This window comes from Leucoraja erinacea, chromosome 36, assembly GCF_028641065.1.
Source record: "Leucoraja erinacea ecotype New England chromosome 36, Leri_hhj_1, whole genome shotgun sequence".
Taxonomy (NCBI): domain Eukaryota; kingdom Metazoa; phylum Chordata; class Chondrichthyes; order Rajiformes; family Rajidae; genus Leucoraja; species Leucoraja erinaceus.
The window spans coordinates 14,410,938-14,424,103 of record NC_073412.1 but is presented as its reverse complement, the minus strand read 5'-3'; the positions used below and the strand labels follow the sequence as shown (position 1 = coordinate 14,424,103).

The 13,166-nt window shown below is 48.9% G+C and overlaps 1 protein-coding gene across 1 annotated transcript in view; it reads right to left on the bottom strand.

The window, feature by feature from the left end:
* The window catches only part of tln2b (talin 2b), a 321,397-nt gene that overhangs the window by 158,281 nt on the left and 149,950 nt on the right, over positions 1–13,166 (bottom strand). The window contains 5 exon segments of the mRNA XM_055662804.1: positions 978–1,186; positions 4,980–5,088; positions 8,926–9,039; positions 9,834–10,014; positions 11,771–11,847. Of these exon segments, the coding sequence (XP_055518779.1) occupies positions 978–1,186; positions 4,980–5,088; positions 8,926–9,039; positions 9,834–10,014; positions 11,771–11,847 (690 nt within the window).

The following is a 13,166-nucleotide window of genomic DNA, read 5'->3' as shown; positions in this document are numbered from 1 at the left end:
TGAATTTGCTTTGAGCATCTTAATAATTGTAGTGTACATTAACTGTGGCTCTCCATCAGTACAGAGCGGCTTTAGCTGAAAACCTCTCCCCACTGGCACAAACAATGGATGCTATTTTTGTGTTAGCCTTTGGCATCTCTCCCATTAGCCCGTCAATATTCTGATATCCAGCCGTTGCCAGGGAGCCCGTCTCATGCCCTGGTGGTTTTTTACAACCCAAGCGCATGCTGAGCCCTGCAGCACCAAACCCGCCCTGCTATTTCTAAAGATAGACAGAAGGTGCTGGAATAACTGTACAGGGCAGGCAGCACCTGGCTCTGCCGCCCGCCACCCACCAACAACCCTGCCACCAAGCTTGATCGAAACAGGACGAGGTGAGGCCAACTGGTTGACTAGAGAAGGCCACAATCGCCCAGGTCGTTCAGCTCTTGCGACAAGGCACATGTCTACCCACTCCCATCTCCCCGCGCTAATGTGACACAATAACCTCAGCCATCCGCAGACACACACCCCAGCTCACCGAACCCTGACCCCAACATTACCCGTGAACCCTGACCCCAACTCTACCTGTGAACCCTGACCCCACACTGCTCATGACCCCTGAACATACTCTGCCCGTGACCTCTGACCCCACACTGCTTGTGACCTCTGACTCCACACTGCCCGTGACCACTGACCCCAGGCTGCCCATGACCCCTGACCCCAGCCTGCCTGAACCCTGACACCACACTGCCCGTGACCCCTGACCCCACACTATTCGTGACTTACTCCACACGGCCCGTGACCCCGTCCGCCCAAACCCTGGCCCCAGTCTGCCCGTGACCCATGCCAGCTTGAACCCTGACTCCACACAGCCCGTGACCCCTGACCCCAGCCTGCTTGAACCCTGACTCCACACGGCCCGTGACCCCTGACCACAGCCTGCCTGAATTGAACCCTGACTCCAGACTGCCCGTGTCCCCTGACCCCTGGCTCACCTCTCCGGACGAGGGCTCGACGGCCTTCAGCAGGTCAGACACGGCTCCAGCCAGCGTCCTGGCTGCCCGCAGAAGGTCCTGGCCACTTCCAATATCGTCGTCCATCAGGGCCGCCAGCAACTTCACCCCCTTGGACATCTCCGTCAGGTTGGAGGAAATGGTGGTGATAGCACAGCCAACGGCGGTGTAATCCGTGTCCACGGGGTCACCTGAGGAGCAAGACGCCATGCATTACATCCCAAACCCAAACCCACACCATCACCTCACCCTAGGACCAAGACATAGACACTGGGATTGTGCATCATAGGAAAATATCATTACAGTGTTGATCTCACAAAGGCTCCAACGTTTCATAAAATGATTAGTGCGGGTGTCAGAGGTTATGGGGAGAAGGCAGGAGAATGGGGTTAGGAGAGAGAGATAGATCAGCCATGATTGAATGGAGGAGTAGACTTGATGGGCCGAATGGACTAATTCTACACCTATCACTTATGATCTTATGTAAATCACCCTCCCAGAGTTGCCCGATGAGGTAGTTAAGGCAGGTACGATAACAACAGTTATAGTCATTGAGGAAAACATGCCCTTCGGCCCATCTAGCCCACACCAGCCAACATGTCCCAGCTACACTGGTTAAAAGACATTTGGACAGGTACATGGACATGTAATAGGACTAGCTTAGATGGGGCATCTTGGTCAGCATGGGTACGTTGGGCCCGTTTCCATGTTGTATGACTCCATGGCTTTCTGTGACCTGTGACCACGCAGGTTTACCGCACTATACCTACATCCTAAACATCCCAGAGAGCACCTCTGCTTCAAACTTAGCTGATCAGAGAAGGTCAGTGTGGGAATAGGAGGGGGAGTTAAAGTGTTTAGCAACCGGGAGATCAGGAATGATGAGGAATCGATATACTGAGTGATGATGAAGGGAAAGTAGCCCAACAAAAGTGGCACGGTGGCGCAGCGGTAGAGTTGCTGCCTCACAGCGCCAGAGACCCGGGTTCCATCCTGACCACAGGTGCTGTCTGTACGGAGTTTGTACGTTCTCCCTGTGACCGCGTGGGTTTTCCCCGGGATCTTCGGTTTCCTCCCACACTCCAAAGGCTTGGTTTAATTGTAAATTGGCCGTAATGTTTGCATGATAATAGACTATAGACAATAGGTGCAGGAGTAGGCCATTTGGCCCTTCGAGCCAGCGCCGCCATACAATGTGATCATGGCTGATCATCCCCAATCAGTACCCCGTTCCTGCCTTCTCCCCATATCCCCTGACTCCGCTATTTTTAAGAGCCCTATCTAGCTCTCTCTTGAAAGCATCTAGAGAACCCACCTCCACCGCCCTCTGAGGCAGAGAATTCCACAGACAGGATAGTGTTAGTGTGCTGGGATCGCTGGTCAGCGCGGGCTTGGTGGGCCGAAGGGCCTGTTTCTGTGCTGTATCTCTAAACTAAACTACATAGCTGACCCATTCACTCCTTTGTGTAATAGGCACAAGTTACAGCTCTGAATGTTGTATCCCTGGAGATCACAACATCCCTGGCACCATCCTGCGCGGTCATTTGTGGCAGGCCGGGATTGGTCTTATCGCCATCAGCTCTCCCCCACCCCCCACCCCCCAACTCTCATACTGAAGAAGGGTCCCAACCCGAAACGTCACCCATCCTTTTTCTCCAGAAATGCTGCCTGACCCGCAGAGTTACTCCAGCGCTTTGTGTCTATCTTTGGGATAAACCAGCACCTACGGTTCTTTGTTTCCATGTTTTTACACAACCCTCAGGGGAACGAATCACGAGCTGAGTCTTCATCCAATCCAACCATATCACAAGAGCAGCCGCTGAAGAGCTCCAGGCAAAGTGCAGAGATCATTTGCCACCTGTTCAAAGGTCGAGCATTGACATACAACTGTGAACATTTGAGTAAGCGACTATTTACAGTTGTATAAGACGTTGGTGAGGCAGCATTTAGAACATTGTGTTCAGTTCTGGGAACCATGTTCGAGGAAAGAAGTTGTCAAGCTGGAAAGGGTACAGAGAAGATTTACGAGAATATTGCCAGGTCTAGAGGGTGTGAGCCATAGGGAGAGTTGAGCAGGCTGGAACTCTATTCCTTGGAGCACAGGAGGATGAGGGGTGATCTTATAGAGGTGTATAAAATCATGAGAGGAATAGATCGGGTAGATGCAGAGAGTGTCTTGCCCAGTGTAGAGGAATCGAGGACTAGAGGACATAGGTTTAAGGCGAATAGGAATCTGAGGGGTAACATTTTCATTTTCACACAAAGGGTGGTGGGTGTATGGAACAAGCTGCCAGAGGAGGAGGTTGAGGCTGGGACAATGCAAGCATTTTAGAAACAGTTAGACTGGTACATGGATAGGACAGGTTTGGGGGGATATGGACCAAATGTGTGCAGGTGGGACTAGTGTAGCTGGGACATGTTGGCTGTTGGGTCGAAGGGCCTGTTTCCACACTGTATCAATCTATGACTCGCTGTCTAACTTGAAACACACAGCATTTGGAGGGGGTGCAGTTTGTCATCAGAGAATTGCTAAGGACAAACTGCACCTCCTCCACATACACCTGGATCTCCTGCCATCAGGCAAGAGATATCGAAGCATCAAAGCCCGGACTACAAGACTGCTAAACAGCTTCCTACCACAGGCTGTGAGGCTGCTAAACAGTCACTCTGTACTCACAGTCACTTGATTCTGCGGCTGGCACGGACACTTTAATAACTGGCACTGGCCACTCAAATCAGCTGCCCCGGACATTTTTATGATTGGTTTATTGTATTTTAACATTGTGTTTTACCTGCTTTTAACTATTTATACTGTTCCATCAGGACTGGATTGTTTTTAATGTTATTATGTGTGAAATGTTTTAAATTTCATGTGCGATGCTCCGCTATTCACTGGGAAACGTCTTTTCATTTTGCACTGTACAACTGTTGCTTGCAAGATGATAATGAAGGTTGATTGATTGATTGATTGATTGATTGATTGATTGATTGATTGATTGATTGATTGATTGATTGATTGATTGATTGATTGATTTCCCATAAAATCCCGAGCTTCCTGGACATTGCTGCATCAACAGCTGTACGTGAAGTGATGCTGGATTATGTTTTCGGCCTTCAGGCAAAATACTGGTTTCAAAGCCGAGGGCGAAATTCCATTCTAATCATGATTACTGAGATGGGGTTTACCCTTGAACACAATCGTCCGGGCAATGTTTCCGCAACTTTCTATTCAACTGTGTAAAGACACAAAATGCTGGAGTAACTCAGTAGGCCAGACACTTACTGAATAGTGAAAAGCCTGATAGAGTGGATGTGGAGAGGATGTTTCTACCAGTGGGAGAGTCTAGGACCAAAGGCCATGGCCCCAGAATAAAAGGACGTTTCTTTAGAAAGGAGACGAGGAGGAATTTCTTTAGATCCAGGGATTTAAATCTGGAATTCTTTGCCACAGAAGGCTGTAGAGGCCAAGTCAATGGATACTTTTAGGTCAGTTTGACAAATTCTTGATTAGTACGGGTGTCAGGGGTTATGGGGAGAAGGCAGGAGAATGGGGTTAGGAGGGAGAGATAGATTATGCCATGATTGAATAGTGGAGTAGACCTGATGGGCCGAATGGCCTTATTCTGCTCCTAGAACGCATGACATAGGTGGGTGACACCAGGACCCTTCTAGGTATCGACCCGAAATGTCATCTATCCATGTTCTCCAAGATGCTGCCTGACCCGCTGAGTTACTCCAGCACTTTGTGTCTTTTCTTGGTAAACCAGCATCTTGTTTCTCCATTGGACTCTGGGCTCCCAGGTCTCAGGAACTGATTGACCAGAGTGGAAGCTGAAGGTTTGTGAGTGCCTCGATCTTCAATCACTAAGTACTGCGGACATTTCTGGCCATGCCGAGCTGCACCACACCAAACAGTGGTATTGGAGGTGGCAGAGGGGAACGTATAGCTTCACCGTGCGGGCATTCGCACCCTGTACAACTCACCGGCAGTGAGGTTGACCACAGACGCGGTGCCCGCAGTGATGGCATCGACCTGCGAGTGAATCTCGTGCTTTGATTCATCCACCTTATTCTGAACCCACACCTTGGATGCCTGAGAAAGACAGGGAGCAATGTTAAAAAGCAAGCAGGCAAACCGACAGGCAGGCCATCAACCATAGGTGTACAAAATCATGAGAGGAATAGATCTTGCTCAGAGTAGGGGAATCGAGGACCAGAGGACATAGGTTTAAGGTGAAGGGGAAAAGATATAGTAGGAATCTAAGCAGTAACTTTTTCACACAAAGGTTGGAGGGTGTATGGAACGAGCTGCCAGAGGAGATAGTTGAGGCTGGGACTATCCCAACATTTAAGAAACAGTTGGACAGGTACATGGAGAGGAGAGATTTGGAGGGATATGGTTCAAACGTGGGCAGGTGGGACTACTGCAGCTTGGACATGTTGGCCGGTTAGGGAAAGTTGGGTCGAAGGGCCTGTTTCCACACTGTATCACTCTATGACTCTATGAAAGAACTGCAGATATTGGTTTACACTGGATAAAACACAAAGTACTGGAGTAACTAAGGCAGCATCTCTGGAGAGAAGGAACGAAGAAGGGTCTCGACCCAAAACACCACCTATTCCTTCTCTCCAGAGATAATGCCTGCCCTGCTGAGTTACTCCAGCTTTTCGTGTCTATCAGGCTATTGAACATTACAACCTCCAAATAGGCTCCAAACTATATAGACTTGAGCACGTTATTTTTGCACTACTAGTTTAGTTTAGAGATACAGTACAGTAAGGAACAGTCCCTTCGGCCCACTGAGTCTGTGCTGACCAGCGATCGCCCTACACTAATACTATCCTACTCACTAGGGACAATTTGCAATTTTACCACGCCAATGAACCTACAAACCTGCATTTCTTGGGAGTGTGGGAGGAAAGCAGGACACTCAGAGAAAACCCACGCGATCACAGGGAGAACATACAAACTCGGTGCAGACAGCACTTGTAGTCAGGTTCGAAGCCAGGTCTCTGGCGCTGTGAGGCAGCAACTCTACCGCTGCGCTACCGTGCTGGCCTATAGTTTACTTATTTCTCTGCCTGATGTACAGGGTATTATGTGAACATATCTGTTGTGCTGCTGCAAGTAGGAATTTTGTTGTTCTGTTTTGGGACATATTAGGATAATATTTACGGAAGAATAATGCTGGACAAGGGGGGTGGCAGGACAAAGTGTGGCAGGTTATAGACACAAAGCTGGAGTAACTCAGCGAGACAGGCAGCATCTCTCTCGAGAAGGAATGGGTGGCGTTTCGGGTCGATTACCCTTTTTCAGACCATGACAGGTTATAGGTGGACATCCTATCTTGATTAGAGCAGATGTCAAAGGTTATGGGGAGACAGCAGGAAAATGGAATTAGGAGACAGAGATCAGCCATAATTAACTCGATGGCCAAGTGGCCTGGTTCTACTCCTCTAAGTAAGTAAGTAAGTAAGTACGTTTATTGGCTAAGTATTCACATACAAGGAATTTGCCTTGGTGCTCCACCCACAACTAACAACATGACATACAGTGACAGTTACGAATGACTCAGAAAACACGAAACATTAATAATAATAAAACATTAATGATAAAACACCATTGATCAAGCATGTGAACCAACAAAATACCAGATCAAAGGGAGGCTACAGATTTTTGGCTGTTGAGTAGAGCAACTACTCGTGGATAAAAACAATTTTTATGTCTGGCTGTGGCAGCTTTGACAATCCGGAGTCACCTTCCAGAGGGAAGTGATTCAAAGAGTTTGTGGCCAGAGTGAGAGCGGTCAGAGATGATCTTGCCCGCTCGCTTCCTGGCCCTTGCAGTGTACAGTTCATCAATGGAGGGAAGGTTGCAGCCAATAACCTTCTCTGCTGATCGGACGATTGGCTGCAGCCTCCAGGTGTCGTGCTTGGTGGCTGAGCCAAACCAGACCATGTCGACGTACGACACAGGCGAGCTGGCGGGGGGTGATAGACAGATGGTTGGTACGAAGGTCAGGGATAAAAGCAGAAGGTGGGTGTCAGGATTGAAGAGTTGTGGATTGGGAAGCCAGAGCGAGGCACGTGGTGGACTGAGTGCAAGTGTTGGACAAAACGACTCTACTCTTGGACTCACTAATGTACCGGAGGCCATGATGTTAACACTAGACATTAACATCCATGACATCAAATCCCAAACGAGCAATGCATGAGGAAACACAGCACAGTGCTGCAGCCGGTACAGCCACCACCTCACAGCGTCACACACACGGGTTCAATCCTAACCTCGGGTCCTGACTGCGTGGAGTTTGCATACTCTCCCTCCAAAGATGTGCAGGCTTGTATGTTAATTGTAGGTTAATTGAGTGTGTAATGCTGAGGCTCTATAAGGCGCTGGCCAGGTTGCATTTGGAGTGCTGTGAACAAATTTGGGCCCCAATATGAAGAAGCATGTGCTGGCTCTGGAGAGGGTCCAGAGGAGGTCTACGAGAATGATCCCAGGAATGAGTGGGTTAACATATGATGAGCGTTTGACAGCACTGGGCCTCTACTCGCTGGAGTTTAGAAGGAGGGGAACCTCATTGAAACTTATAGAATAATGAAAGGCATAGATTGAGTGGATGTGGAGAGGATGTTTCCACTGGTGGGAGAGTCGAGGATCAGAGGTCAATGCCTCAGAATTAAAGGGCGCTATTTTAGAAAGCAGGTGAGGAGGAATTTATTTAGTCAGAGGGTAGTTAATCTGTGGAACTCATTGTGGAGTCAGTGGATATTGTTAAGGCAGATAGACAAGTTCTTGATTAGAACGGGTGTCAAGGGTTATGGGGAGAAGGCAGGAAAATGGAATTAGGAGGCAGAGATCAGCCATGATTGACTGGTAGACTCGATGGGCCGAATGGCCTAATTCTACTCCTCTAACGTGAACTTGTGAGGGGGAACTAGTGTGAAGGAGTAATCAAAAGTCAGCCAGGGAGGGTGGGGTGGGGGCAAATGGCGTGTTTCCATGCTGTTATCTCAGGTCCAGATCCAGGAAGGGCAATGACGAGCCCAGCCTCACTCTAACGTGGTCTTTGGAGCATCACCTGACCATTAATAAGGACTGAAATAACTAACACCAACAGGTGAATGTAGCAGAGATGGAACGTGGAGAGGTTGGGGATGTGTGGGGATTGGCAGGAGCGGAGGGGGTTCCGGGCCACTGAGAATGAAGTGGGACCCGGCTGGGGGGCCGCGGAGACCGAAGGGGGACCCGCGCCGCCTAAGGAGAAGATGGCGTCCAAGATAGAACGGGGAGAGGGGCGCCTACTGAGAATGAAGGGGTACCTGGCAGAGGGACCGCCGGAAATTAAGGGGGTCCCAGCGGAGGGGTGGGTTAATACAAAGGGGGACCCAATGAAGGGGCCGCTAGTACAAGATGCTGCAGCAGGCATGGTATAGATAGGACTATCCGATAAACATTTGTAACCTTGTTGGCACCAGAAGGTGGCGACTCTTGGCTACTGGCTCAGTGAGGTCTGCTGTACGATTTTACTGGGTTTACTTCAGTTTGGTTTAGAGATACAGCGCAGAAACAGGCCCTTCGGCCCATCAGGTTGACGCCGACCAGCGATCCCCGCACATTAACAGTATCCTACACACACTAGGGACATTTTTTTCATTTCTACCAAGCCAATTAACCAACAAACCTGCATGTTTTTAGAGTGTGGGCGGAAACCGAAGATCTCGGAGAAAACCCACATAGTCACGGTGAGAACGTACAAACTCCATACAGACAGCACCCGTAGTCGGGATCGAACCCGGGTCTCCGACGCTGTAAGGCAGCAACTCTACCGCTGCGCCACCGTGTCTCCCCAAATGTTGTATGCAAAACCAAACACTGTACCTATGTGAGAATAAGGCTATTACATGATTGGGGAATGAGACTCACCATGTCCTGTCCCAGCGGGGGCAAGCTGTCTATCTCAGTGAGGTCAGACTGGGCTTGTTGCACCGCTTGCATGCTGGAGTTAATGGTTCCCATTAAAGCTTGCTGTGCCGACGTCTGTCAATCAGAGCAAATTAACAAAGCCGGTTAGAATAGTTGTCAAAAAGTATGCATTAAACAACTTAAATTATGCATGAACCAATGGTTAAATAACTCTACAAATGACAAGTAAGTTAATGTAAATGGTAAACTAATGAAATCCAAAAGGGGAAAGGACACAGTTGCCCTGTTGTTCTACACAGAGTCTGCCACGAACCCTCGGCTGCTGACCACACCCAACAACACACTGGAAGTAACGGCTTTACATTTGGACAGATGATCCAAGATGGCCCCCATCCCAAGCGGTTCCCTGAGTGCTGGTCACGGGCGTGGACCTGCAATCACGCATTACAATCGCTCCTCTCTTTTAAATCGCGACTCCTTCACCAATACGATCTCCTTAAATTTCGCTCAGATTTGTCCTTTCTCCGACTCCCAGAACCAAAAGACCATCCGACACAACCAGAAAGCAGCCGTGAGCTACTGTCTACCTCACTGGAGACGCTCAGAATATTTATGATCAGTCTTGACTGACTTTATCTTGCACTAAACGTTATTTCATTTATCCAGTATCTGTACACTGTGGATGGCCAATTATAATCATGTATTATCTCTCCGCTGACTGATTAGCACGCAACAAAAGCTTTTCACTGTACCTCGGTACACGTGACAACATACTGACTTAAACCAAACATCTATGACTCTAAAAGCATATGGAGGGAAATGGATTGAGTGCAGCGAGATGAGAGAAGGTCTTCACTGTAACAATAGACTCAAACTCAAACTGAATGCTGCCCGAGGGCGGACCCTACCAGTGGGGGCATGTGGCCCCGGTGCATCTGCCCGCTTAGGATCTGCTGCTGTGGGGCGGGCATGGTGCCCATGTTGAAGTTCTCTGGCCCCCCCGCGCCGGGCCTCATCACCGCTGGCAGCGCCACGGATGCGTGCTCGATCTTGCCCGTCTTATTGAACTGCTGCTGTAGAATGGTCGATCTGTGGAGCAGGGGGAACGGCACGATGAGTTACCCTGGTCTGTATGGCCCTCACCTGAAGAACAATCATTGTGGGACTTTGGGATCATTGTTACTCGTGCACAGCAGGGGTCAACCTATTCTGCTAGCATCAACCTATTCCTGTTATTCATACACTGCTAACATCAACCTATTCCTGTTATTCATACACTGCTAGCATCAACCTATTCCTGTTACTCGTCATACACTGCTAGCATCAACCTATTCCCATTTTACCCACTATTTTGTGGTTACACTGAGAATTTTAGTTTAGTTTAGAGATACAGCACGGAAGCAGATCCACTGAGTCCGCTTCGACCAGTGATCCCCACACACTAACACTATCCTACACACACTATGCACAATTTTACATTTTATACCAAGCCAATTAACCTACAAATCTGTACGTCCTTGGAGTGTGGGAGGAAACCAAAGATCTCGGAGAAACCCACGCGGTCACGGGGAGAATGTACAAACTCCGTACAGACAGCCCCCATAGTCGGGATCGAACCCGGGTCTTTGGCGCTGTGTGGCAGCAACTCTACCGCTGCACCACCGTGCCAAAGCGTTATGTCTTTACTCTCAAGACAAAGAATGGGCAATATGTCCTTTAATCTAGTTTAGATTCAACTTTAATCCGAGTAAATGTGAGTTGATGCACTTTGGGAGGTTGAATGTAAGGGGTAGTATACAGGTGATGGCAAGACCCGTAACAGCATTGCTGGGCAGAGAATGTCAGAGTCCAGGTACATAGACACTGAAGGTGGCAGCACAAGCAGATAGGGTGGTAAAGGAAGCATATGGTATGCTTGCCTTCATTGCTGGGGCATTGAATATGTCAGCAAGTCAGGATGCAGCTCCATGGGACTTTGGTTAGGCCACATTTGGAGTATTGCATACAGTTCTGGGCGCCCCATTACAGGAAGGATGTGGGTGCTTTGGAGAGGGTGCAGAGAAGGTTTACCAGACTGCTGCCTGCATTAGAGGGATTCAGCTACAGGGAGAGGGTGAATAGACTTGGATTGTTTTCTCTGGAATATTGGAGGTTGAGGGGAGGCTTAAAGAAAGTTTATAAAAATGATAACAGGCATGGGTAGGGTTGAGAGTGAAATGCCCACCACTAGAGGGCAGGGCTATAAGGTGAGAGGGGGAAGGTTTAATGGAGATGTGTGGGGCAAGTTTTTTTACACAGAATACTGGTGGGGACTGGAACGCAATGCCAAGGGTGGTAGTGGAAGCAGATATGATAGTGGCGTTTAAGAGGCTTTTATACAGGCACATAGACGTGCAGGGAATAGAGGGATAGGGATCATGTACAGGCAGATGAGATCAGTTCAACTAGGCATCATTTTCAACACAAACATTGTGGGTTGAAGGACTTGTTCCTGTTCCATGTTCAGTGTCCCCACCAATGACAGATTCCCTCCCCACCCCACATCCTTCAATGAGTAACAGGGCAACCAGGCATTATCTCTTTATTTTACTCATATATAGGGAGGCCGTTCAATCCAACGAGTCCATGCCAGCTCTAAAATCCCATATGGGTTGCTGGAATTCACCTGCAAGCTGGCATGGAGTTGATGGGCCAAATGGCCTCATGACTAAATGGAAGGATGCCATTGAAGCCGTTGTGATGAGTGGGTCCAGCCCTGCTGAATGGGCTGGATGAGATCCCGTGCCTAGTGGCATGAACACACTCCCTCACACACGCCATGAGCTTAGTGTTTCTGAACTATTACTTTTTTGGAGAAACGGATTCTTCCAACATTGTAGACTCTTCGTCTCCTTCCAGCCCAAATCGGTCTTTACTTTGTTTCTGCAGAACAGAAAGTAAAACAGGATTGAGCAAATGAGCAGGGGCATGGAAGCAGGACACTGGGCCAGAGGGTGCTGCTGCCTCTCACTGTGTGACTGTGTTAGGCCCAAGGCTGCGTTACCATCACATCACAATGAGATGAGACAATGCTGGCCGCTGCCCTCTGGCACAATCCCTCCTTGGTTTATCCCCAACACTCCCATGCACCTGCCCTTTTCAGAAACATAGAAATAGAAAAATAAGTACAGGAGTAGGCCATTCAGCCCTTCGAGCCATTCAATATTATCATGGCTGATCATCCAGAATCAGTACCCTGTTCCTGCTTTCTCCGCATATCCCTTGATTCCGTTAGCCCCAAGAGCTAAATCTAACTCTCTCTTGACTGAAAGAAACAACGTGGTCACAGGGAGAAGGTGCAAACTGCATCCAGACAGCAACTGAGGTCAGGATAGAACGGGGTCCCTGATGCTGCGAGGCAGTAGCTCTACCCGCCACGGCAGTGTTTCTGCGTCTCTCTTCAGCCACCTCCCTCATCTGACCCGAGGTCCTCTCTGGTTCACTGAGGGCTGGTTTAGGTTTACTGCTGTCACGTGGCTTGAGCTGTGTGTGCACAGTCCCACTGCATCAACGGTGCTGTATAAGACGTTATAAGATGTTATAGGAAAGATGTCGTCAAGCTGGAAAGGGTTCAGAGAGGATTTACAAGGATATCGCCAGGACTTGAGGGTGTGAGCTCTTGCGAGAGGTTGAGCAGACTAAGACTCTACTCCTGAAGGATCAGGAGTGATCTTTTCGAGTTGTACAAAATCATGAGAGGAAAAGATCGGGTAGGGGACATAGGTTTAAGGCGAAGGGGGATAGATTTAATAGGAATCGGAGGGGTAACTTTTTCACACAAAGGGGGGTGGGTGTATGGAACAAGCTGCCCGAGGAGGTAGTTGAGGCTGGGACTACAGCAATGTTCAAGAAACAATTAGACAGGCACACGGATAGGAGAGGTTTAGAGGGATATGGGCCAAACGCAGGCAGGTGTAACTAGTGTAGCTGGGACATGTTGGTCGGTGTGGGCAAGTTGGTCTGAAGGGCCTGTTTCCACACTGTATGGCTCTGTGTAAAAGTAGCTCGGGTATCTGAGCTAAACCTCTGACGTTTAACCTTTACAACAATGTCCCCTTATTCCCGACCTCTGACCCACTGAAACAGAGTGACTTCATCTACTGTCTCCAGTCACTTCATGATTTAATTTCCTCCAATGTTAGACCACAATGGGCTGTGTGTCTGACAGATCCATGGACTCACTCTGAGTACTCACTTTGTAA